Source organism: Mastigoproctus giganteus, chromosome 1 (assembly GCF_048544385.1).
Source record: "Mastigoproctus giganteus isolate SK-2022 chromosome 1, ASM4854438v1, whole genome shotgun sequence".
Taxonomy (NCBI): Eukaryota; Metazoa; Arthropoda; class Arachnida; order Uropygi; family Thelyphonidae; genus Mastigoproctus; species Mastigoproctus giganteus.
This window is the reverse complement of record NC_143575.1, coordinates 26,140,786-26,167,402: the sequence shown is the minus strand read 5'-3', so window position 1 is coordinate 26,167,402 and position 26,617 is coordinate 26,140,786. Positions and strand designations below refer to the sequence as shown.

Genomic DNA, 26,617 nt, shown 5'->3' with positions numbered 1-26,617 from the left:
AAATTACCTACTTAAGTTTCTTTGTAGAATAAAAATTACTGGCTTATCAGAACATACAATATGTGATGCCTGATCTTTTGAATAGGTTTACCCAAGCTTGTGATCATAGTTATCATCATTAGGCCACAAAAGTTCTATAGATAAGTTATGAACTGTTGCAATAACGTGTAATACAGGTTACAGTTAATACTTTGGCTCACGGGCCCCCTTTTGGACCCCGGGCCCGATACGACGTGCTCACTGCACCTCCCCCCTTCCCATCATTGGTTCTGGCAACAGTATCAAAAGCTTTCCTGAAATCCAAGCGTATGATATCAAAATTATTTTTTGCATCCAGTTCCTTTGTGACCACATCATAGTATCCAATCAAATTTGTCAAACAAGATTTTTCCTTAACAAACCCACGCTGTGTCTGAATTATTACTGCAGTCTTGTCTAGATGAGCCTGCAACACATCTTTAACCAGTGACTCGATTACATTTCCCGGAACAAAAGTTAAACTAACTGTTCTGTTATTACTTGTGTCACCTTTAGATCCCCACTTTGTGAATTGGGGATACATTTGCATATCTCCAGTCCGTGGGGATTTCCTCTGAGTCCAAGGATTTGCTTATTTCCTTTATCGCCTCCTTTAATATAATTGGATGGATCCCATCCACCCCAGGTGCTTTTCTGATGCTTAACTTCAACAATTTCTCCTCCACTTTGCTCTCAGCTATTACAAAATCATTAAGCACCCTCTTGCAGTTTGATACACTTCTGACATTTTCTTCCCTTAATAATTCTTCCCTTAATAAGTGTGAATGCAGATGCAAAATGATGCTATAGCACAAACCTAAAAGTTAGTTATCTTTTTCGCAACCTAAGGCTATTTCCCTAAATAAATTACCAACGAACGCACTGCCTTGTAAAATTTTCCAATTCAGCCATGTTATAACTCTTGAAACATCAATACATTAAACTGTATGTTTATCCCACGTAGTGTGTATTGTGTTAATATTTTAGTTAGTGTGGATAAACAATTTAATCCTTCGGTATTTTGGCTTAGAGAAAATTCGGAGTGTGTCCTTAAAACTGGGGTGCCTTCCTTTTGTGTGAATCATCCAATCCCCCCCCCCAACTTCCACTAGATGCGGGCTCATCTTAAAGAACAAAGAATGCCCTATCTAGCGCAGATCCCGCAATGTGGGATCTGCACTGCTTAGGGCACTATCCGTATTACCGAATATATCTGAGAAATCTTCCCTGTGCCACTGCTATTTCAGAAATTTTCAATATATACTGTTACGTATATATTTTTTTAACGAACTTCTTCGTTTGCTCTTTCTTATTTTTGTCATTTCGTTATAAACTGTTTATTAGTTATTTTTCTTTATTTTTTATAAATCTTTGAAAATAACATATCAAAAAAGAATGAAAGAGAAAAAGGATGTGTTAATGTATAAACGTCCTTATTTAGATCTTTATTTTTAGATATACATGTACTCCGCAAAATAATGAACAGCGAGAATAGAATGTGAAGTGCATTGGGTGAACAGCCTTGCCGGTTAGTTGTGCAAGTGCTGAATTGTAGGGCAGGTGTGAACAGAAAAGAAAGATGGCAGCTTGCCGTGGTGTTTCTGTGTCTTCAATTTCCCAGCTGTTTCGTTCTGTTAATCAACATCAACAAGCAATTTATAAACAGTCGACTAGAAAATGTTGTGCCCCTCTTAGAGAACCTTTTCAACCATTTGATAAAAAACCGAAATGGGCATCAGCAGAAGAAGCTGTGAGCATCATAAAATCAGGCAAGTAACACAAGTGTAACTGGTTTTCATAGTTATATAATCCTTTTTGTAATCTGTAATTTCTGCATTGCCTGTTTTTTTTGTTTTTTTTTTCTAATTATACAAACTATCTTAAGACATTGAGAAAGTGTTCATGTGCAGTTCTGTGAATGGTAAAAGAAAATATTTCGTTTAGAATAAGTTAGTTGATAAGAAAAAAAAAGTAGTGTACTCCAACGTGTGCGAGGAGGACATACTGTTTGTACAGTCGAATAGTTTTAGTATGAAGTTTAGCACTTCATTGGCATAGGCCTACGTTTTCCAACCGTGATTTTTTTTTTTTTTTTTATCTCTCACTTCCATCCAAGATGATAATTCCACGATATCACCAACCCATGCCGCTGGTACACGTACTCTGGTTCTATTGCATCTATCCGTATTGCATAAAAAAAACTCTGACAACAGTCACCAAGAATAGTTCCCTGATTTAATTCCTTCCAGAGTAATGACCCATTTCTTCATGCACTGAAATTCATCAACTACCATCAGTTTATAGCATAAAAATGATAGTTGATATTGGATAGTAACTCAACATTTCAATGCTGAGTAATACTCAGAATTGAAATGTTAAACAATAACGTGCAATATAGAAATCAATGAGAACTGAATAAGCTAGGATAAGATAAATTTTTAAACTTAATTTAAAATTAATTACAAAAATAATTCTGAGTACCATCTTTACACTTTGATAGGTACCTCAATATATAAAACAATTAGTATTAGTTTTGTAATTAGTATTAACTTTTGTTTAAAAAAAAAATTGCCATATTATATCTTATTCAGTGCACAAATTTCTCTGTTGCATTTTGTCTTTACATTTTGGTATTGAGTATTGCAATTTAATGTGTAAGCATCTTTATTTTTAGTAAAATAGTTTTTACTAAAAAACTAAAAAAAAAAAATTGTTTTATATTAAAAAAATATATATATATTTATAGCAGAAGGTATATTTAAAATAAATACATGTAGACTATTCAGTGTGTTTTTTTATCAGTTAGTATTATTATTTATTTATTTATTTATATTTTTGGCAAATCAATGTTTCTATTCATTTCTAATATAATGCAAGTAGGTATTAAAAAGTATTAATGTTGGTCTTACTGTTTGATATTACACATTGTTTTATTATGCATGCAAAGAAGTAGATTAGAAGTAGAAGCATTAGCATTAATAGTAGCATAAGATGCAAGAAAGCAAGCTTATACAGAACCAGCCAAAGAAACCCCCTTCCCATTCGCTCCAAAAGTTTGTCCGATTTTTGCTTGAATTTATTTAAGCTATCAACTTCTGCGATGACGGATGGAAGTTTGTTCCAGCAATTAACTACTTGCTGGCTAAAGGCAAATTTCTGCACATCTGTTCTGTAACTGGCTTTCCTCAATTTGAATATATTGCAGGATAGATGTGCGGAAATTTGATTTCAGCCAGCGTGTGGTTGATTGTTGGAACTGGCACTTCCACATCTGTTGGTTGTGGAAGTGGATGGATCGGATAAATTCAAGGAAGAACTAGACAAATTCTGGGGGGGGGGGAGGGAACAAATGGGTGAACTGTGTAGTGTGTTTTTTTTTTTTTCTCTTGGCTGATGCTATATAAACTTGCTTCTTCTTGCATCATTTGTTATTACTACCGCTACTACTACAACAACAGTACCCCCTCCCCACCACAAACTGTTTAGAAACCCTATATAACATAAATTGTTCTCGAATTAATCAAGCATGAATGATGTCTGCAGTTTTTCAAGCAGCATGTGGAATACTTGTCTTATCGTCCTAGCTGCAGTTGCATTTTTATTGAGAATGAAACAAACTTAAATTATCAGATATAAAAAAGGGTGGGCAACTAGCAGATTCCCCATTGGCCACCATTTGAAAAACCCTGTTTCAAGTAGTGTTGCACTGATATGGTGCTATAGTGAGTGGAGATTTGAGTCTTGTTTGCATATAATTTTATATGCCCAGTACAGATGGTATTGGCCATATGGAGATTGTATACAAATTGTTTTGTATACCATCTTTGGCACAAGCACCATATTTTGTCAACTCCTGCCCCAGAAAATATATGAGATAATCTAAACAATCTTATATAAAAAATAATGGATCGTCATAAAAGAACACTGGTATTTTTAAATTTATTATTTTATGAAATAAAAGACATAAGATGAAGTGGTTTCAAAATGTTGACAACTTATTAAGTGTGATATATAGTTGCTCAAATGAAATTAGGATATACAGTTGGAATATGCTCAGAACAAATATTCATGGATCTGTATTGCTCAGCTTGTCATAGAAAAATCTGAGTTAATCATAAAATTTTTGATAAAGCTATAAGGAATGCATTAAGTATATAATATATACTATGTATATAAAGTGCTTAGCATCATAATACACAGCCATTTCTGAATAAACAGAAAATTTTTAAGGTGGCATCGTTTTAGGTTATATCTCATATTGTGAATGCCTTCACAACGAGTTGCCATGATATTGCACTACTTCGAATAAGTAACGCTTCACCTAAGGAGAAGACTAGTGTTACTTATTCTCAGATAGGTACCACCACCCAGACAGCACTGTTTCAGGGCTATCTGGCCCTTCGTCAGTGAGTGGGTAGGTACCCAAGTGATGCAATGATGGCAAAAACAGTTATGAAGTATAACTCCACAGTATGAGAGATGCCTGATGGTGTATGATGTATTTAGACTAAGGCGCATTTAGGGCTAGAGCCTCAAGCTGCGAACAAATTTAGACTATGTATATAAAGTGCTTAGCATCTGTTTACAAATTACAAACAAATTTTCTGTTTATTCAGAAATGGCTGTGTATTATGATGCTAAGCACTTTATATACATAGTCTAAATTTGTTTGCAGTTTGAGGCTCTAGCCCTAAATGCGCCTTAGTATATAATATATATTAATGGATAATTGCATTTTTTTTTTTTTTTTTTTACTTTGTATATGAAAAATTGAGAAGCCAAAATGGTGAATTCCCCTGTCTGTAAATAAAACTAAAATAGTGTACTGTAGGTCTCTCTCTTTTTTTTTTTTTTTTTTTTTTTTTTTTTTTGCCATTATATAGAGGTTGCACAATTTTTATTCTTATAGTTTGGGTAGGTCACATTACAAAAGAAGTTGAGACACTGCTCTAGGATTGGGTTACTAGACATGCAGTTTTTGAGTGAATTGTGAAAAGGGATGCTTGATAGTCCTGTTTTTTCCAATAGTGCTATTTTGCTTAGAATTTATATGCAAATTTTATTTTACTCGTGCATTTCTCATATTAGATGTTCTGAAAGTTGACCACACAGTAGGAAATAATCGGATACTGTTGTAACTAAAACACTTGCAATCTCTTGTATCCATATTCACTTTTATAAGTAAGGCATATTATGTGAATAATATTTAAAGTTAAAAGTTTATAGAAAACAATCATAATAAAATAATGTGTAGTGATTCGCTTTTTGTTCTCCATAGATGCATTTGTAATGCAAAACAGCAATGTAGGCATAAGCATAGAGTTATCTGTGATATACACCATATGTTTCTAAAGTAACTTATGCAATAATCATGGCGCCTCCGTAGCCAGGTGGGCAGCAGCAGTGCGTAGCACATGCTTCTTGATTAGACCAGGGTTCGAGCTCATGACCACCAAATATGGAGGATGTGGAGAGGTCAGGGAATGACCACCGCATATCCCCGGAGCAATATAGCTTTAGTTGCTAATGTTTCTAAAAACCAAACAACAACAACAGCGATAATCATGTGCAAGTTATTTTAGAAACTTGCAAGTGAGACTCTGGAGAGTGTACATTCCAATTTGCATGTTCATTATGCAGTTTCACAATGTTACTTTGCTAAATTGGGCAGGCGTCTTTTTTTTTTTAAATCTGGCCACCATCCTTCTCTAGGACAGTTGTAAGTATACGTGCTAAATCTCCAGGATTTGGCAATTTTTGAGATCAAATTATTTACAGGTCATCTAGTGACTGTGAAGATAAACTTCCAGTTCTTTGTTTTGTGACTGCTGTGGTCTGCATCTTGCAAGGATTGGCATGACTTTCAACAAAAAACAATGGACTCTTTATAGATGCAAAAACTATTGACAGAATTACTTCATAGATTGGTTGGTTGGTTGGTTTGGTTTTATTGGCACATTAGTTACTTCATAGAAGGAATCATATTGGTTTAAAGAATATTACAAAGAATAGCCCAAAATCATATATAGCTTTTGTTAGGATAGTTCAAAAATTAAAGTTATCTGCAGAACATTTCATAATTACTTTCTTATCAACATTGATACAGCAAATTTTGTTCTTTTTTAATTGATCAGAAAAAAAATATATATTTGAAGCTTGTTCATTTGCATAAACATATTACAGCCACTCCCTGGTTTATGTAATACTCGACTTACGGAAATTTGACTTTACGTAAGTTTTTGCCGGCCGGTGCAAACTTGAAAAAATCGTGGGAACATATTTTGCATCCTGTAGAAATAAATGGAGGTATTGTGAAAGTATTGTAATGTGAACCCAATAACACATTGTTTTTTTGGTAATTCGTTCCAAGAGACCTTGGAAGTTGAAATTTTCACTATAAAACTAAGCTATTTATCTCTTTAAAAGGTCATTTTTATAATGGAAATTGCACTACACTTTCATTGTTATCATGTGTTTCGTTATAAGAATCAATTTTAAATGCCTTTGTAATATTTTTTTTAAAACATATTTCTGGAGGTCACTACCATAGAACAATAAAAACAATTTGCACTTTCCAGTTTATTGGGCTTTTCTGTTAGTACAATCTATTATAAACAGGTAGTAAACTTGATCTTATTGTATTTGCTATAATATCAATAACTGGAATTCTGTGGGTTTTTACGTTACGGTATTATGGTGAAATGAGTTTCCCTTCTCTTAAATCTTCAATTATATAAAAAAACATAAATAAATTTTCAGAATCTTCTCTTCATTCCTATTTACTTATTACAATGGTGAAGGGAAAGGGCCCAATGGAAAGTGTAAGTGCTGGCAGTGCTAGGAAACAAAACAAAATTGATTTAGAAATGAAGATGATTAAGAAGTAGGAAGCAGGACAAAGTTTATCTATTGCACGGGATTAGGTCTCGCTGCTTCAACGGTGAATAATTTTAAGGGGCAGTGCACATATAAAAGAACATGTTAAAGGATCAATGCAATTCATAAAAAAATGAATAAAAATTTAAGATTAACACTGATCACAAAACAGCGTTCAAGTGCTATATCGAAGATGGAAAAGCTATAATAATATGGATGGAAAATCAGATTCAGAAGCAAGTGCCGCTGAGTCCAATGACCATTCAAGCAAAAGCAAGAAGTATTTATGAAGATATTAAGGATAAGTACGGCGAACCCCAAGCCGAGTTCATGGAGCAACTGGTGGTTTAATAGGTTTAAGCATTGTGCTGGTTTCCAAAATATTAAAGTATGCAGTGAAGTCGCCAGTGCCGATTCTACAGCTGCAGATAAATTTTTTGATGTGTTGAAAAAACCTCTTCTAAATCTCCATAGCCCTCAACTTCCGCAGCGGCATGCTTATCAGCTGGAGAGTCAATTCTGGCAACGATGCTCGAAAGGTAAAACTTGCACATGGTTATGCCTGTCTCCTCTCTCTTTTTGTAATTTTATAACTTTGAAATTTTTGTAATTTTTCCTGTGTATGAGATAAAAAAAATAGAATAAATAATTCTATTTACATGTTTGTCGAACATTTCTTTTTTGCTTAAATCAAATTTGTGAGTGCTGCATAAGCATTTAGGGAAATTCTGACTAATGTAAAGTTCCGTGGAACACAACCCTTATGTAAGTTGGGGAGTGGCTGTATTTATATTATGGAACTTATATTAAGGTGGATTTCTGGAACTCTGTAATTTAACATCTGTTTATAAAAGAAAGGGCTAGAGAGAGGAAGAGGCGATCATGGGCGAATTAATCTATCTCTCAAAATGAAAGAGAATGAAAGAAAGTAAGAAAAATGAAAGCGCATCGATGTCTATTAAAAGTGAATTAAAAACCAGACGAATTAATTCTCTGTCACACTGCAGTAGGTGCCTTAGCATTGAATATTGAGAGTTGGAACAAATCTGCAACACTGAGGCCCATAGGATTGCTCGCCAAGATGAGGAGTATCTAAGGAAAGGACAGATCCACGATACTGAAGCTCACCACCGATCTCGTCAAGATCAGGATTACCAACTGGCAGGGCAGGCACGGGACACCAAAGTCAGACAAGTATTGTTGGACTTCGGTGTCTGAGAAGTATTGTCAGACATTCTTCCTCTCTCTAGCCCTTTCTTTTATAAACAGATGTTAAATTCCAAATTCCAGAAACAGAGTTCGGTGTCCGACAAGTATTGTCGGACACTGAAATGACCCTTCATATAGATTAGAGAAAGTTCAACTTCTGCAGCACAGAAAATGAAAAAAAGAATCAGACTGAGACAAAGTCACATGCAAATTTTGCCAAAATATAAGCGAAGGGCACTGCCATATTTGCCATTGTTGTGGGAGGTTGGGGTACATTAAATCAATTACACATATTTCAAGGATGTCTATTAAGACAATAGGCGACGCATCTTCGGGTGAAGAATACTTGTTCTCAATTTTCCACTTAGACCCAAACACCGATGTGGGAAAATTCTGTTACACTTGTATAGCTTCCATTCTCAAAGGCAAGATCCTGTGACTGGCCCAATGTAATGGCCTAGTGTTCCCTGAAGTTCACTGTCCTGAAAGACCTCACACCACTTGAGAGAAGATTAGTTTCTCTCTGGCATGTATTCTTGAAAATTAGCATTAGCATTAGCAGAGGCATTTGATGCAAGAAAGCAAGCTTATGCAGCATCAGATAAAAAAAAAAAAAAAAAAAAAAAACACTTCCACTTCATCCCTCTGTTCGTTCAAAATACCTGTCCAGCTGAGCCTTAAACTTATTTAGGCTATCAACCTCCACCACAAGGGATGGAAGTCTGTTCCACCAACCAACCACCCGCTGGCTAAAGGCAAATTTCCGCACGTCTATCCTACATCTGTCTTTCCTCAATTTGAATTTATGCCCTCTCAGGTGATTATTCTGAGCTAGAGGAAGAATCCCATCAGCATTGAGCATGCTCAAACCATTCAAGGCTTTATACACCTCTATCAGATCACCTCGCTGGTGCCTAGTCTCCAGACACTGTAATTTGCAAAACTTAAGCCTTTCTTCGTAAGGGCACCCCTTTGTTCCATTCACTAATCTTGTTGCCCTTCTCTGTACTCGTTCCAGCAGCTCTACATCCTTCTTGAAATGAGGCCTCCAGACCTGTATACAGTACTCTAGGTGTGGCCTAACCATTGCCTTATACAAGGGAATAATCACCTCCTTATCCCTGCTGGAAAAATTCCTGTATATCATTGACAATACTCCATGAGCTACTCTTGCAGCCCGTCTGCACTGCTCAGAGAACTTCATATCTGCCTGCACAACCACCCCCAAGTCCCTTTCATTCTCTACCACTGTCAGTGTAGTACCACAGAGTTGATACGTTGCTCTGGGGTTGCTGTTTTCCATGTGTAGTACTTTACATTTGTCAATGTTAAACTTCATTTGCCACCTCTCAGCCCATCTGCTCAAACTTTCCAGATCCTGTTGCAGCAGCATAGTGTCAGTAGTGTCCTTGACAACCCTGCCAACCTTTGTATCGTCTGCAAACTTGGACATTAAGCTTGATATACCATCATCAATATCATTTATAAATACAGAAAACAATAATGGACCCAACACTGAGCCCTGAGGGACTCCACTAATAACATTAGTCCACGATGAGCAGTGTCCATTGATTATCACTCTCTGTCTTCTCCCCCTCAACCACCCCTTTATCCATAGCAGCAATTTGCCTCCAATGTCACACTGCTCCAATTTTTGTAGCAGTCTTCCCTGTGCAACAGTATCAAAAGCCCTTCTAAGATCCAAGTATATAATATCAAAGCTATTCCCTGCATCCAATTCTTTTGTGACTGCATCATAGTATCCAATCAAATTGGTCAGGCAAGACTTCCCCTTAACAAAACCATGCAGTGTCCGAGCTATAACTGAAGTCTTGTCTAAATGATCCTGCAGTGCTTCTTTAACCAGTGCCTCCATTAATTTTCCTGGAACAGAAGTTAAGCTCACAGGTCTATAATTACTTGTGTCAGCCTTTGATCCTCCTCTGTGAATTGGGGTCACATTTGCACATCTCCAGTCTGTGGGTACCTTCTCTGAGTCCAAGGAAGCTCTCATAATTATGGCTAAGGGTTTGCTTACTTCCTTTGCTGCCTCCTTTAATATAACTGGATAGATCCCATCCACCCCGGGTGCCTTTCTTGTGTTTATCTTCAACAATTTCTCTTCCACTTTACTCCCAGTTATTTCAAGATTCTGTAGCTTACTGCTAGAGTTGAATACACCTCTGGCATTCCCCTCGCTGAATAACTCCTCATGTGTGAATGTCGATGCAAAATATTCATTTAGTTTGTTAGCTACCTGAGCAGGATCATCAACAGTTGACCCATCCATATCAAGTGGACCAATCTGATTCATCCCCTTCCTTCTAGAGTTTACATAAGTAAAGAACTCTTTGCTGTTTTTCTTTGCATCCCTTGCCAAGGATTTCTCGTAATCTGCCTTCGCCTGCCTAACCTCCTTTGTAACTTGGTTGCATATCAACTTGTATCTATCATAGGCTTCTGTGTCATGTGTTAATTTGTAAGTATCCCATGCATTTTTCTTCTCTGCTATATGCCTCATTAGTTTATCTGACATCCATTTTGGCCTAAACCTTGAACAATATTTCTTAGTTGGTATGTAAAGCCTAGTAGCTTCCAAGATAAGTTCTTTGAATGCTTCCCATTTTGAATTTGCTGTTGGTAACATCATCAGTTGGTCCCACTGTATAGAATTTAAATACTGTCTCAGTCCATCGCAGTCGCCTTTATGGAAGCAATAACCCTTCCCTTTACCCCTAATGGTAGTTACCTCTTTGAGTAAATCCCACTTCAGCACACTGTGATCACTGCCACCTAGTGGTTCATTTATCTGCAGATTCTTAATGCATGAAGAGTCACTGCTAATAATCAAATCAAGAGTATTACTCCCTCTAGTTGCCTCCCGAACATGCTGATGTAGAAAACAATCATGCAATAAATCCACAAAAGCCTGCTAGTGTGTGAGAGACCAGCCCCCAAATTCCAGTCAATATCTGTGAAATTAAAATCTTCCCATTATAAGACTCTCTGATTTACTGGCCCACTATTTCCCTGTACAGTTTCTTATTATACTCATCAGAGTCATTAGGCCTATAGCACACTCCTACTCTCAATTTTGGTCTCCCAATGCTTATGTCACACCAAACTGACTCAACACTGCACTGTCCAGCGATGTCGACTGGCTTCACTTCCTTGGTTTTTATGTGTTTCTTAACTAATAGCATAACCCCTCCCCCCCCTTCCTATCCTGTCTATCCTTTCTGTAGACGTTGTACTCCCCAAATTCCAGTTCTGCATCCCTTATATCTGTGTGACACCACGTCTCTGATATCCCAACAATATCTGCCTTTGATGTTTTGAGCAATACCTCAAATTCATCAAATTTGTTTACTAAACTCCTAGCATTGGTGTACACGCAAGTATACCTGCACCTGTTTCTATTCTTAGCTACCCTAACACAACCCATGTGTTTACTTGTACCGCAATGGCTCCCAGCAGTCTCTGAAATATCATGCATCTTGTTTTCCAGGCTTCTGCTCATTCTAATAGAAGCAGTGCAAGAATCTGTTTCACCTCTGCCAGTGGCTACTGTCAATCTATTGGTCTTTGTCTCCCCCCAAGCTAGCAGTTTTCCGACCCACCTAACACTGCCTCGATACCATCAGCAAATATTCTTGCACCCTTTCTATTTAAGTGTATCCCATCCCTGTAGAAGCAATCTCTCCTGTTAACAAGTACAGTCCAGGCTAAAAAAAATTCTACCCCTTGAGCCTTGCACAATCTTTCCAGGGCCGAATTGATCGACAAGGCTCTCATCATATACTCCCTCCTATCGTGTCTGGGCAGAATTGCAGACACTTTCAAATTCAACCCTAATTCTCGGCTTTTGTTCAACAGTGACCTGTACTTGTTAAGTAATTCTGCCGGTCTCCTACTCTTAATATTATTAGTGCCAACGTGTACAACTATATCACCTTTTGTGCCCTTAAAAGATGGTTTGGGATACAGCATGGTCTTGTGGGTAATGTGGTCAACATCCCAGTCCAGCTAGACACGATGGTGTCTGCACTACCACGGTCCATGTCTGACACACACATCATCACTGTAGAATTGAAGTGAAAAATGTGCTATAGGCATGGCCGTAAGGGACGAGTAAGGCCAGAGAAAGTTAGAGAGACAGCCCAATACTTAGTCCAGCGTGTGAGCTGTTCCAAGGGCTGGGTATTTAACTGGAAGAAAGCTGGGTTGGTGAGCCTGACAAAGAGGAACCTTGTACCTGTCAAGACCTTGAAGCACAGATCCGAGATGGAGCACAAGAAGAGGATGATGAACAACCTCTTAATCCAGGAGGACAGGAGACTCTTCTGGATGACTGTGGTGATGTCACTATCACAGTGAGCAGGCTCTTCCCCTCCTGGGGAGGGGAAGAGGCTGCTCACTCTACTTTTTGATGAACACTTAGAGGAGATGGCATTTATTAAAGTCCATTGTGGTCAAAGGCGCCACTTTAAGACAAAATTAAGTCATTTGGACATCGTCACATCCGAAATCACTAGGAATGATCGAAGGGCAGTGTGATCCGATTACTTGTTTACCACACTCAAGAAAGAGCGGATGTTATCGTTGAAAAATAGAATCACAACATGACTGCAGAAAAAAACTCTTGCCAGAGCCCCTATTTGTGCAACCATCACAAGGAAAGGTAGAGAAGAAATTGAAGGAATGGAGGAAAGCATTGGAAGAGAGAGGCATGAGGATAAGTAGAACAAAGACAGAATATATGGCACTGAATGGAGAAGATGAGAGTTCTATAAAACTGCAGGAGGAAAAGCTACTATCAGTTTCAAAATTTAAGTATCTGAGATCAAACGTTGAGAGGGATGGCGGATTGAGTGTAGAAATACAGCATAGAGTGCAATGTGGATGGTTGAACTGGAGAAAGATGAGTGGGGTGCTGTGTGATAAGAAAGTAAATTGCAGAATGAAGGGAAGGTTGTATAAAACTGTGGTTAGACCCACATGGATGTATGGTGCTGAGACATGGGTGATTACAAGGGCCCAAGAGAAGAAGATGGATGTGTGATGTGACGAGGAAGGACAGGATAAGAGGTTAAGGTGGGGCCGCTGAGTAAAAAATGCAGGAATCTAGGTTGAGGTGGCTTGGTCATGTGGAACGAAGAAGTGAGGAGTATGTGGGGAAGAGGTGTGAAAAGTTGGAGCTGATAGGGAAGAGGAAGTGGGGAAGACCTAGGCTGAGATGGAAGGACAAGGTGGCAGAGGATTTAAAAGAGAGTGGAAGCCCAGGATAGGGAGAAATGGAGGAAAAGAATTAAGGATGAAAATGCCAACCCCATATAAACGTGGGAAGAAGGAGAAGATAAAGAAGAAGAATCTTTTGAATTATGGGTTCAACGATAACCTTGTCCAGCATGACGAGAGTTGCAGAGTTCTAGTCAGAATTAAAAACTCTCTTTCGCATTGGGCGGCTGAAAAGAAAAAAGTCCTGGCCATGGTAAGGCAATTTGGAGTGCTAACATTATTTGTGATGTTATCAGCAACAGAATCCAGATGGCCTGAGCTTATTAAATTGCTAAAGAAAGTTGTTGGCAACACTTTTATCACACTGGATGAAACAGCTGAACTTACTTACCAAAAAAAGACACGTCTTATCCCGGCAGACCCATTCATATGTGCAATTTATTTTGAGACAAGGCTAAAAGAAATTAGAAAGATATGAGATTCCCCTGGTGGTCCTTTTGGGCTTATAAAATTAGTAACTTCTATTACAGAATAGAATTTTTTTCCAACCAGGTGATCCATCTACTGTTAAAAAAGTGACTGAATTTGTAGACACAATCATTACCTGTAACAGTAGTGGCTTGGATGAATCTCTAGTTGCTCTACAAAAAGCACTTTTGTCGTAAACCATGTCAATTACAGAATAGAATTTCAGCACAGGGGTTCACCTCATGCTCACATTATGTTGTGGTTGGAAGGGGCACCTGTTTTCCAACCAGGTGATCCATCTACTGTTAAAAAAGTGACTGAATTTGTAGACACAATCATTACCTGTAACAGTAGTGGCTTGGGCGAATCTTTAGTTGCTATACAAAAAGCACTCTATGTTATAAACCGTGTCAATTTGAGATTCCCTTCTTCCCCATGAATTGCACTAGAATCTTGCTGGAACTCAATGCCCTAGACCTGCTGTACAAAAAAGCAAAAGAAACATCTGTCTCGATTAGGGAAAAATTGAATTGGAGGATATTCCTTCAAATATTAAAACATTCAATGAGTATTTAAATTACATTAATCTTTTACTAAATGAATATATCCTTGCAGTTAGAATAACCCTTACTAAACCTAAAATATTCCTACAGAGAAGTCCAGGGGTGTTATGGTTAATCCATTCTGCAAGAAAATCCTCTCTCTACACCAAGCGAACATGGATATACAATACATTCTGGATCCGTTTGCTTGCTCATTCTATGTCATAAACTACATTAACTAGACCGATCGTGGAATGTCTCGCTTGCTCAGGGCAGCCATCGAGGAAGTGAGAAAGGGCAACAGAGGAGTGAAGGAAGCATTGTGCACAGTTTCCAACATCTTCTTGAATTCCTCAGAGATATCTGAACAGGAAGCTATTTACAACTTAGTGTATGTGGGAAGCTTTTGGCCGATCGGACACGTGCTTTTGAGCTCCCGCCCTTTTGCCCCTTTCAACGTTTGTCTGCGAGAACCCTCAGTCAACATATATATATTTCGATTCCTCTTCGGAAGAGCTTTCGAGTAATAATAATTTTGTGTGTGTAGATTTAGCGGGTTTTCAGTTAGGTTAGAAAATAATTTATTAACTTCAGCCATGGAAAGCTGGACATTCCAATAGCGGCTTATTCCACTCCCCGTCCACCCCATCTATTGCCTCCAGCTATGGCCAGCGAAGGTCAAACAACCACAGCAACGGAACCTACAGCTACTGCCAGCAGTGACCAAGATACTGGAAACCACACCCTGCGACAACAGGTGAATACTTCAAGGTCCAAAAGGTCAGTAACTGTTAATACTTATGCTAATACCGTATCTAATGGATTATGCTTGACGCCAGCAAAAACCTCTCTCTCGCGACCAACAATAGTACATACGCGGTCGAACAACGCTCTTACAAATGAAGCAACCGCTATTACTTCCCGGGAAAATGGAATAGTAATTTTCGCTACCAAGGAAAACACTCCCTTAGAACAGTACCTTACAGCGATCGCGGAGAAAGTACCACCGAAAAATATTACCCACGCATCCCGTGTGGCGGGAACTGTGCAGGTGTATTTCAGCCACCCCTCATGGGCGCAAACTATCCTGCAAAATGGAGTAGACATCGGTCTTCATCACCTAGAAGCGGTGCCAATTGCCTTAGCACCAACGAAAGTCACAATTTCAAACGTCCCACCTGAAATCCCTCATCACTTTCTGAGAGGGATTTTATCCAAATACGGATCAGTTACCGGGAAAATACGCACACTCTCTGCAGCAACCACGAAACCGGAATTTTCGCATATAAAAAGCTTCCGCAGGCAAGCACTTATGCACTTCGCCAACAATGACGCAGCAAACATCCCAAAACTCATCAACACCGATCTAAACGGAATAACTTACACCTTCTATACCTCCATCTCCTCACAATGTTTCTTCTGCCACGAAGAGGGTCACATCAGGAAAAACTGCCCGCATATCTCTAACTCTTCTGAAAGTAATACCGAAATTCAGGCGGCACCAACCTGGGTCAGGCCAGATGCACAAAGCGAGCTGACTGTTGGAGAAAATGGGGATGCTGAAGAAACTGTCCAACAGTCTGAGATGCTCCCCACAACAAACTCTTTAGAAAAAGAAAATTCAAAAACCACAGAAGACCAGGACGCAATCTCTTCAGGAGACCGAAGAGTTTTATCTCAAAAGCAACCCCCAAGGCAGACCACGTCCAAAGCCACAAAACAGAAGAAGACAATGCACACGGCGGCAGGAAAAGAGCAAACCGCAAACAAAAACAACAGGGGCGACGAAAATAAATACAGAACACCACAGAAGATAAACGGCCAGATCTCAAGTAAGTCCATCATACCACCGAGTATGGAAATAAATAAACAGCTACAAACTACTGACGATCCAAATGAAGAAGAACCCGAATTTCTGGGCACTGAAGAAGAGACCAACTGTGATTCTCACTATTCAAGTGCTTCAGAGGACGAGGAAACCGATTTTCCCTACACTAAAGGTCCTTTAACTGTGGAGAAACTACGATCCTTTCTACGGGAAGTACGCGGCTCGCCACAGAAGCTGGTGACAGCTCTGAAGTTCACCTCTAACATACCCGAGCTGATCTCACAACTTACGGGTCTGCGTTCCAAACTAAAAGGAAAGAAAGACAGAGCAGATGTGAATAGATCCAAACGCCTGTACTACTTGATTAACGGGCTTGAACAGCAATATCATCAATCAGGATGTTAACCGCCCCAAAACTTGCAAAACCCTTATCTTTATCCCTGCAGATAATGCTGACTCTTAGCATGCTATCACTTAATGCAAGAGGATGCTCCTCTGCATCGCGCAATAAGCTGATCCTTCACCAGGTCCAACGACATCATGCCGACCTACTCTTCCTACAAGAAACAAATATTAAAACAGACACAAGGCCATCCTTGAAATGGGCAGATTGGCCATATGTATTTCATCATTCTCCAACACAACAACATCATGGGGCAGGAGTGAGTATCGGCCTTCATCAAAGGTCAGCCTGCAAGCTCAATGTGATAGCAGAGATCGCTGGCTACGCAATTTACGCCCTCCTGGATACACCCCAGAAGGAAACCCTGCACCTTTTTAACATCTACATGCCACAGCAGGACAGACTCGCTATCCAAATAACCAACTTCATACAAAGCCACCTCTCTACCATAGATCAAGAACATATCATTCTTGCTGGCGACTTCAACTGCACTCTTGACCCAAAAATGGACAGAGCACGATGCACTGAGCACCGCACAACATTAATCAATAACCTGCAAGCCTTGATAAACAACAATGAATTGGTCGACGTATTTAGACACCAGCACCCAGAAGAAAAGTCCTACACCTGGAGATCAGCAAATACAGCATCAGCAAGACTACCCTACCAAGCCCGACTGGACAGATACTACATCCCAAAACACACCATCCCCCTGGTCAGAAGCATCACACATTTGCCATCTTATATCTCAGATCACTCCTTTATCAAATTACAGCTCTCTTTCTCACCCAATCACTACAAAAGTAGAGGTGCTTATTGGATGTTCAACAATAGCCTTCTTCAAGACAAGGAATACATCTCTAAGCTGCAAGACCTGATATCCAACCTTGCCCAATCCAAAGACAGATTGGAGCCCATGAACACATGGTGGCCTAGATTTAAAAGTAAACTGAAATCATTCTCGCAAACCTACAGCCATCAGAAAAGTCAACAAAAGCGTAATAACCTCTATCAACTTGAGCAAAGGCTGAAAAATCTCCCATCTGAAAGTCAGACCTACCAGTCAACACTACAAGCCATACAAACCCACTTAGAACACTCTGCAAAAGGCGCCCTGCTCCGATCAAGATACACCCACATAAATCTATCTGATGCCCCGACCAAATACTTTTTCTCATTAGAAAGCAGACATCAGAAATCAACCACCATCACTGCCATTCAGCTGCAAAACGGAAACATCACTGAAGACCCAGAGGAAATCTTCTCTGAAGTAACAAGATTTTATAGAGAAATTTACAGTTCTCAAGAAACCTCTACAAAGGCAACGGAGGAAATCCTTTCAGGACTTAAAAAAATCTCCCATACGGCCCATTGCAGCATGGAGAAACAAATCACCCTACAAGAACTAACAGCAGCATGCAAAGCCCTTTCCAAAAATAAATCACCAGGTCTGGACGGACTGACTTCTGAATTCTTCCAAACGTTTTGGGATCAACTCGGAATGCTACTCTTTGAAATGCTTGAAGAAGCTCAGTTCCATGGACTACCAGCTTCGGTCACCACCTCTGTCGCTCGACTGATTCCCAAGAAAGGAAATCGCGCCAATCTACAAAACTGGCGCCCGATTTCCTTAATGAACACGGACTGTAAAATCATTTCCAAAGCCATCGCCAATAGATTAAAAGCCACTCTCCCTGATATCATCGATCACCAACAAACATATTCTGTACCTGGAAGATCGATTCACGACAATCTACATCTGATCCGAGACCTCCTCTCCACTGCAAACAGCCAAAGAGAATTCCTAGCACTAATTAGCCTTGACCAGGAAAAGGCATTCGACAGCGTTGAACACAGCTACCTATTTCAAACCTTGAAAGCCTTTGGATATGGACCTTACATCATCGGAACAATCCATCTGCTATATAAGGAAGCCAAATTCTGCCTGAAACTCAACAACCAGCTCACCTGCCACTTTCCGTATTCCAGAGGGATAAAACAAGGCTGCCCACTCTCTGGACAACTCTATGCAATTGCCATAGAACCATTCCTTAATAAAATTGCCACCAGTATACAATCCCGACGAACGCTGCTACCAGAACCCCACCTAAATATAACCTACTCAGCATACGCAGATGACGTCACAATTGCAATACGACACGAGAGTGAATTTGAAGTCATTCAAAAGGCTCATGATCTTTATGCTCAAGCATCAGGCGCAAAACTCAACCACTGTAAGACCAGCGGCCTGTGGGCTGGCAACTGGAAAACTAGAACCGACTCCCCCATCCAAGGCACATGGTCCAGCGAGGGACAGAAATACCTAGTTGTGTCCCTCGGCAATACCCTCCTTTTCTCTCAGAAGAACTGGCCCGAATTGCTGAGTCGTTTCAACAAAGTACTCGGAAGATGGAGAAGCGTGTGCGCCACATCTTCGCTGAGAGGGAGAGTGCTTGTGGTCAATCATATGGCGGCAAGCGTTCTCTGGCACACCTTCAAAATTCTCACTCCACCTGCTGACTTCCTCCACCAAATCCAGGCATCTATCCGAAACTTCCTTTGGAACAAAACCAACTGGATGTCCTGCTCCAAACTTAGCCAACCACTTACTCACGGGGGTCAAGGGTTGGTCTCTTTAGACGACAAAATCACAGCATTCCGGATCACCTTTCTTCTTAAGACGCTGCAAACAAAATACGCACAATCCAACACTACGGATAAACTACTAGCCACAGCCACTAGAGGACTATCCCTTTCAACAATATTGAGAATGGACATGGCACCAGTACCACTCAAACTACCGCCGTTTTATAAAGACGCACTATACCGCTGGAAAAAGCTAAACCTTCACCATAATCTTGAGAGAACATCCCTTCCCGGAATACTTTCAGAACCGCTCTTCTACAATAAAAGAATAATAGACCCTGCAAATGATGATATTCTCTTCTTCCCTACGTGGAACTGGGCAGGAATAAGAACCATAGGCGACCTCCTGACACCAAGCCTTGAATGGAAAGGATCAGAAGATTTGCCCATTAAAACCATTAATGCAAAGCAGCAACACATACATCTAAAATCAGCGATCACACAAGCTCTTCCAGACATCACTACAACTAAAGGGATTGGAAATGTCACTGGATCCTCGCTTACACCAACCTTCGTCATCACATCACCAGAAGACACGGTACCTCTGTCTCCTGCACCCTCCAAAAAAGTCTATCAGCTAATCATGTCTCGCCATGCAACCACGATTTTCCAGTCATCCACCTGCCAAGCTATCCCTGCACCCCTCTCCACTCACCACAAGCCACCATCAAACTTTCAGTGGAACCTTCCGTACAGGACGAAATGTTCCAAATCGGACGCAGACATCCAGTGGAGACTGTGGCACAACATCCTTCCCACCCCAGTCAAGAAGAATTTCTTTGAGAGTTGAAAATTAAACAGTGGACAGAGAGATGTGTTGTTGCACATATTCTATCACTTTCAGATGGCTTCTCCTTCTACTCCTCGAATTTACCTATTCATCAGTGGTGGCACCAGAGTAGGTAAGAGTCTCCTAATAACAGCCATCTAGCAGTGCCTCAGTATATATTTTAACAAAAAAGCTGGAAGTAACCCAGACAAATTGAAAATCCTCCTGTCTGCTCCAACTGGTAAAGCTGCCTTTGGTATTGGTGGGCAAACTCTCCACTCAGCCCTTGCTCTGCCAATTTCCTAAGCTGGAAGCATACTGTCTGAGCTCTCTTCTAGTACTGCCAACACTTTGGCTTGCAAATTGACCAAGTTGTACCTTCTGATCATTGATGAAATTTCAATGGTGGGTGCAAGAACATTTCATCAAGTAAACAGGAGATTGCAATAGCTGTTCCACTCCACTGCATTCTTTGGAGATGTCTCCTGAATTTTAGTTGGGGACCTTAGACAGCTTCCACCAATAGGGGACAACTGAATATTTCAACCGAACATTGCCAACCCCTTGGCTCTATTGGCTGGTTCGACGATTTGGAAGCAATTTAAACTCTTTGAGTTAACTGAAATAACTACAAATCTTCGGGTTACGCTCCTCAAACTACTGCCTCTTCTGCGCCACCCCAGGTACCCTGGAACACATATACCTGGCATGCCCTGTGAACAAGGAACTCGTCAAATACGCTTTGGATGCAGCAAAGCTTGCTGAATATTTCAACTGAATATTTCAACTGAATATTTCAACTGAATATTTCAACCGAACATTGCCAACCCCTTGGCTCTATTGGCTGGTTCGACGATTTGGAAGCAATTTAAACTCTTTGAGTTAACTGAAATAACTACAAATCTTCGGGTTACGCTCCTCAAACTACTGCCTCTTCTGCGCCACCCCAGGTACCCTGGAACACATATACCTGGCATGCCCTGTGAACAAGGAACTCGTCAAATACGCTTTGGATGCAGCAAAGCTTGCCTGCAACCACGCCCACACTCCGGAGGACTACTGGTACCTACTTCACTCTGAGCAGACAGCACACACCACCTGCAACTTCCTATTCATTGCGGCCAAGGCCGTCATTTACAGCTTCTACGTGAAGCACACAAGAAGCAGTGATGACGTGCCACCTGTCGACACATCGGCGCAACATCTGAAGTGGAGCCTACGGAGGAAGTTGCAGAGCAGACTCCTACTCGAATTCCACTGCAAAAGACCAGAAACTGTGGATCATCTTAACAGCGAATGGAACAGTGGCGGTCACCTCTTCACCATCACTGAACAGTCCATCACCTTCAACGTGTGACACTTAACAGGAGAACGACCCAACCCCAAGAAACTGTTTTTTCTTATTTCCTGAAATTAAAATATTGAAACCTTTGTATTTCTTTCTAAAAAGTTTTCCTTTATCTTTCCTTTTTGCTTTGTACATAGAATGTAAATACAGTAGTTGTTGTTGTTGAAAATGTATCTACTGTTCACGTTTTAATAAAAAAAAAAAAAAAAAAAAAAAAATATTTACAACTTAGTGGGTCTGCCTATGTCTAGAGCCAGTGAGAGTGAAGTTTTTATAAATACCAGCTCACCTGACAAGAGAGTGCACATCCTCAAGGGTTCCGCGGAACTCAAAAATCTGAACCCTTCTGTAACTAACATTTTTCTCGCAAGCATTGTTGGCCTTTACTTGAACCGGCCAAACGAATTCAAGCAGTTGAGTCTCCGCTTCCTTTGCAGCTTATTATTCTTATATGAAGTGTTGCACCTTGCTCGTCGAAAACAGAAGTAACCAAATATAATGACAGTGATAATGAAGAAACAATAGGTGGTTGGATGGCTCTTAAGAACGCCGATGGCTATGTCAGACGCAGGAAGAAAGTCAGAATAATCTGCTTTCGCTGATGTGATCGTTTTCAGGATCCCGATAACTTTTATTGGGATCAACTTAAGTTATACCTTTCTTGATGAAATGAAGAAACAGAGTTGCTTTGTCCAACTTTAGACCTGAAAACAATATTCAAAGAATGTCATGTAATCAAGGAAGATGGTATAAAATTTAATAAAATGGCTGGTGAGGAAGAATTCATGGCATTTTTAGTAGCTGTGAATGAAGCTGAAGAAATGAGAGACGAGGAAGAAGCAGACATTGCTAGAAAGGCATGTAGCCTTCCATTAGGCAACTACATTCTCCATGTGATGGATGATATAATCCCTGGTGAAAATCCAGGCCCAGATCAAGGGGGTGATCCACTGGCTAAAATTGTGCAGCTGCCTGCTCTTCTAGGCGCCTCCTTAGCCAGGTGGGCAGGAGCAGCAGTGTGTAGCACATGCTTCTTGATTAGACGGGGGTTCGAGCCTGTGACCACCAAATACGGAGAAAGCAGAAAGGTCAGAGAATGACCATCACATATCCCCAGAGCAATATGGCCTTAGTTGCTAATGCTCCTAAAAACCAAATAACTAACGAACTAACTAACTAGCCTGCTCTTATAGAAGAAGAATTTCTTTGAGAGTTGAAAATTAAACAGTGGACAGAGAGATGTGTTGTTGCACATATTCTATCACTTTCAGATGGCTTCTCCTTCTACTCCTCGAATTTACCTATTCATCAGTGGTGGCACCAGAGTAGGTAAGAGTCTCCTAATAACAGCCATCTAGCAGTGCCTCAGTATATATTTTAACAAAAAAGCTGGAAGTAACCCAGACAAATTGAAAATCCTCCTGTCTGCTCCAACTGGTAAAGCTGCCTTTGGTATTGGTGGGCAAACTCTCCACTCAGCCCTTGCTCTGCCAATTTCCTAAGCTGGAAGCATACTGTCTGAGCTCTCTTCTAGTACTGCCAACACTTTGGCTTGCAAATTGACCAAGTTGTACCTTCTGATCATTGATGAAATTTCAATGGTGGGTGCAAGAACATTTCATCAAGTAAACAGGAGATTGCAATAGCTGTTCCACTCCACTGCATTCTTTGGAGATGTCTCCTGAATTTTAGTTGGGGACCTTAGACAGCTTCCACCAATAGGGGACAACTGAATATTTCAACCGAACATTGCCAACCCCTTGGCTCTATTGGCTGGTTCGACGATTTGGAAGCAATTTAAACTCTTTGAGTTAACTGAAATAATGCACTAGAGAGATGATCTCGCTTTTGCCACAGCCCCTAACAGTATGGCTGCTGGTGCTATGACATCACGTGACATATCCCTTTTAGAATCGAGAACATTCACTTACGGTGAGCAAAATCTGGGGTCGAAAGGGCCGTTCGTCTCTTTGGTAGCAATGTAGAGGTTAATACGTACAACGAAATTACCTTGTCCAACATGACCACGGAAGGAACTATTGTCAAGGCTAAAGACACTGTGACTGGTGAACCAAACCAGCAAGCAAATGAGAACACGCTGAAAACTGTATCAACTCCCTAGTACTTACACTTTTGGCCTGCCTCAAAATAAATGCCCGGTACATGATTACTGTCAACACAGACCCATCTGATGGCTTGGTTGATGGAACCATTGGAAGAGTGAGACAAATAGACCATGGAGTGAATAAAGTAAACAAAGAAAGGAGGCCTTTGCGTGTCTGGTTTGAATTTGACGACAAAGCATCAAGCAGGGCAAGGAGGAGTCAGATATCTCTTAACGATAGCCGTTGTCTTGGCACAGGGAGTTGGATACCTGAAGAGCCCTGTACATGCACTGTTAAACGATGGAAGTCCTCCAGCCTCCAGGTTCACCGGACCCAGTTTCCAATAGGTCCAGCTGAAGCTATCATGATCCATAAGAGTCAGGGAGCTACCATGGATAAAGTAGTAGTACTTCATAAGTAGTACATAGGAAGCCATCGATCAAAAGGCCGATGATGTACCTGACCTGTTCGAGAATACGTACATTCGAAGGTTTGTACATTGTAAGTGAGCAGGGCTTCAAACCTCCCATTCCTCCTAGTCAGACTAATGCAGTGGTAGTCGAGATAAATCGGCTGTGGAAGGATCCACTAGTACCTATATACAGGTTCTTGCGAGAGGAGTGCCCAACACGTTTGGTCCAAGTGCTGTTCCACAATGTGCAGTCCTTGATGAAGCATCTCCAAGACTTGCCTACTGACCCAGCTGTACTCACCTCAGACCTCGTCATGGCTGAGCCGACCGGGCTAGCCGAGTGGGTAAAGTACCTGCCCGGCAACCCAAAGGTCGCGGGTTCGATTCCCGCCTCGGGCTTGGATCAAAGTACTGCAAAAACCTTGGGAGGTGCAATATGGCCACAGAAGCCGATGCGCCAATAACTACCAAATCAAAAAAAAAAAAAAAAAAATCGTCATGGCTGTGGAGATATGGTGCAGCCTTCAGGACAGTTTTCCTCTACCACGGTTTACTGAGCTTGTGAGGTTAGATGGGCCCAAGACATCTGCTAACCCTGGCTACGATGCCTTGATCTGGGCATGTAACGATCGTGTAAATACGGGCAGAGTAAAGCTGGTGCTTGCCACTAGCCTGCCGGGTTACTGAGGCTGTGTCTGTTGAGCTGGACGGAACTAGGTTGGCCACCTTCTACAAGTCCCCTATCTGTACTACTGAGATAGCTTTAAAATTACTTGAACTAGTCCTATCTAACAGCACACAATCCACTTTTCCAGCCACTGTCATCTCTGGTGACTTTAATGTAAATTTTCTAAAGGATGGATCTAACAGTCACAATTCTTTTGTTTGAAGAACTTCAAGTCGTTTCTCCCACCGTTGTCATTCACAACAACTGGAAAGACTCAAATAGAATATATGAGGAACTCATGTAGTTCCTCAGTTTCAGTTTTAGGCCAAGCCGGGGTACTAGAAACTTTTTTTTCAGCTACCATAAAGCTCTCTATTTGAAATATATATCATTTTTTATATATATATATATATATATTATAGATTTTTTATATATATCATTGTTCTCCCCAAGCTGGTAACTAGCGTTTTGCAGTGCTAATTGGACCTTGAACAAATTTGTCAAGGTGTGGGTCAGTGAAAACCCAGCCCATAGTTTGCATTTTGTGAACAACGTAGATATATGCATCCAGTATATGGCAATACAATTTTTGGGTAAAGAGGTTGAATATCTAGTTAACATTTATTTGCTAAATGTCAGCCATGTATGGAGTGGACATTCAGTGGTGTTGGGAAATGCAGTAGAACTGATGATGTTATCAATAGAAAATATTCTAAATGGGAGATATTATGGGAAGTTATTAGTATTAGCAGTGGAAAATGATGCAAGAAAGCAAGCTTATATAGCATCAACCAAAAAAAAAATTACCCACCTCACCTGTTCATCCCCTCCAAGAATATTGTGTAGTCTCAGCAAGAGGAAGGATGCCATCAATGTTGAGCTTACTCAATCCATTCAAGGTCTTAAACACCTCAGTCAGATCTCGGAGGTGCCTTATCTCCAAATGCTGCTATTTGCAGAACTGAACCCTTTCATTTGTAGAAGCTACTAGGCTTTTTTAGCAACTAAGAAGTGCTGTTTGAGGCTTAGACCTAAATGGTTACCAGATGAACTAATGAAACTAGAGAAGAAAAATGCATGGGATGCATGTAAATTAGGTGATACAAAAGCCTACAGTAGATATAAACTACTCTGCAATCAAATCACAAAGGAGGTTAGCCAAGCTAAGACAGATTATGAAAAGTCTTTGGCGAAGGTTGCAAAGCCTTCTTTACTTATGTAATCACTAGAAGGAAAGGGATGAATCACATTGGTCCACTTGATATTAATGGTTTATCTGTTGATCGTCCTGCTCAGATTGCTAAAAAACTGAATGAGGAATGTTTTAGGGATGGGAAAGCTGGTAGTTAGTCAAATTCTAACGGAGCTAAATGATTGGGTGACAGCTGGGAGAAAAGTGGAAGAGAAATTGTCGAAGCTATACATAAAAAAGGCACTTGTGGTGGGTGCATCTATCCAGTTATATTAAGGGAGGCAGCAAAAGAGTAAGCAAACCTTTAGCCACGATTATGAGCACCTTTGGATTCAAGAGAGGTTCCTGTGGATTGGAGATGTGCAAGTGTATCCCAATTCACAAAGGGGATCAAAGGATAATATGAGTACAGTCAGTTCTGCTATAACACGGCACATGTATTCCTAAAAATCTCCGTGCTATGGTATTTTTTACATTAAAAACAACAGGGCTTATGGGAAAAATAAGAATAGGGGCAGAGCACTCAAAAAAAATGTTTGGTCTGGTAAGTAAAACGCTAAAAAAATTCGAAACTCAATAAAATTGCTAACACAGGTTTAAAAATCTTAAAATTCTAATAAATAAATAAATATTACAGTAAATATAGCACTTTACCTTGACAAGATATGAAGTTTGTTTGAAAACAACGAACATGGGACGCACAAATTGCACAAGTGAGACAAGTTTACAAAGAGAAGATTCTGAAAATTTATTTGTTTTTTATATGGTTGAAGATTTCATGGAGGGGGGAAACACATTTCACCATAATAATGTGAAAACCCACAGAATTCCAGCTATCAGTATTATTGCAAATGTAGTAAGATCGAGTTTACTATCCATTTATAATTAGATTGCAC

General features: G+C 40.2%; 1 protein-coding gene across 1 annotated transcript in view; it reads left to right on the top strand.

Moving 5' to 3' along the window:
- The first annotated feature begins 1,509 nt into the window (after positions 1-1,509).
- LOC150090656 (succinyl-CoA:acetate/propanoyl-CoA:succinate CoA transferase) overlaps positions 1,510-26,617 on the top strand; it is a 126,046-nt gene continuing 100,938 nt past the window's right edge. Inside the window, exon 1 of the mRNA XM_090372041.1 lies at positions 1,510-1,787. Coding sequence (XP_090228167.1) covers positions 1,598-1,787 — 190 coding nt within the window. The 5' untranslated portion in view covers positions 1,510-1,597. The remainder of the gene's footprint in view (positions 1,788-26,617) is intronic.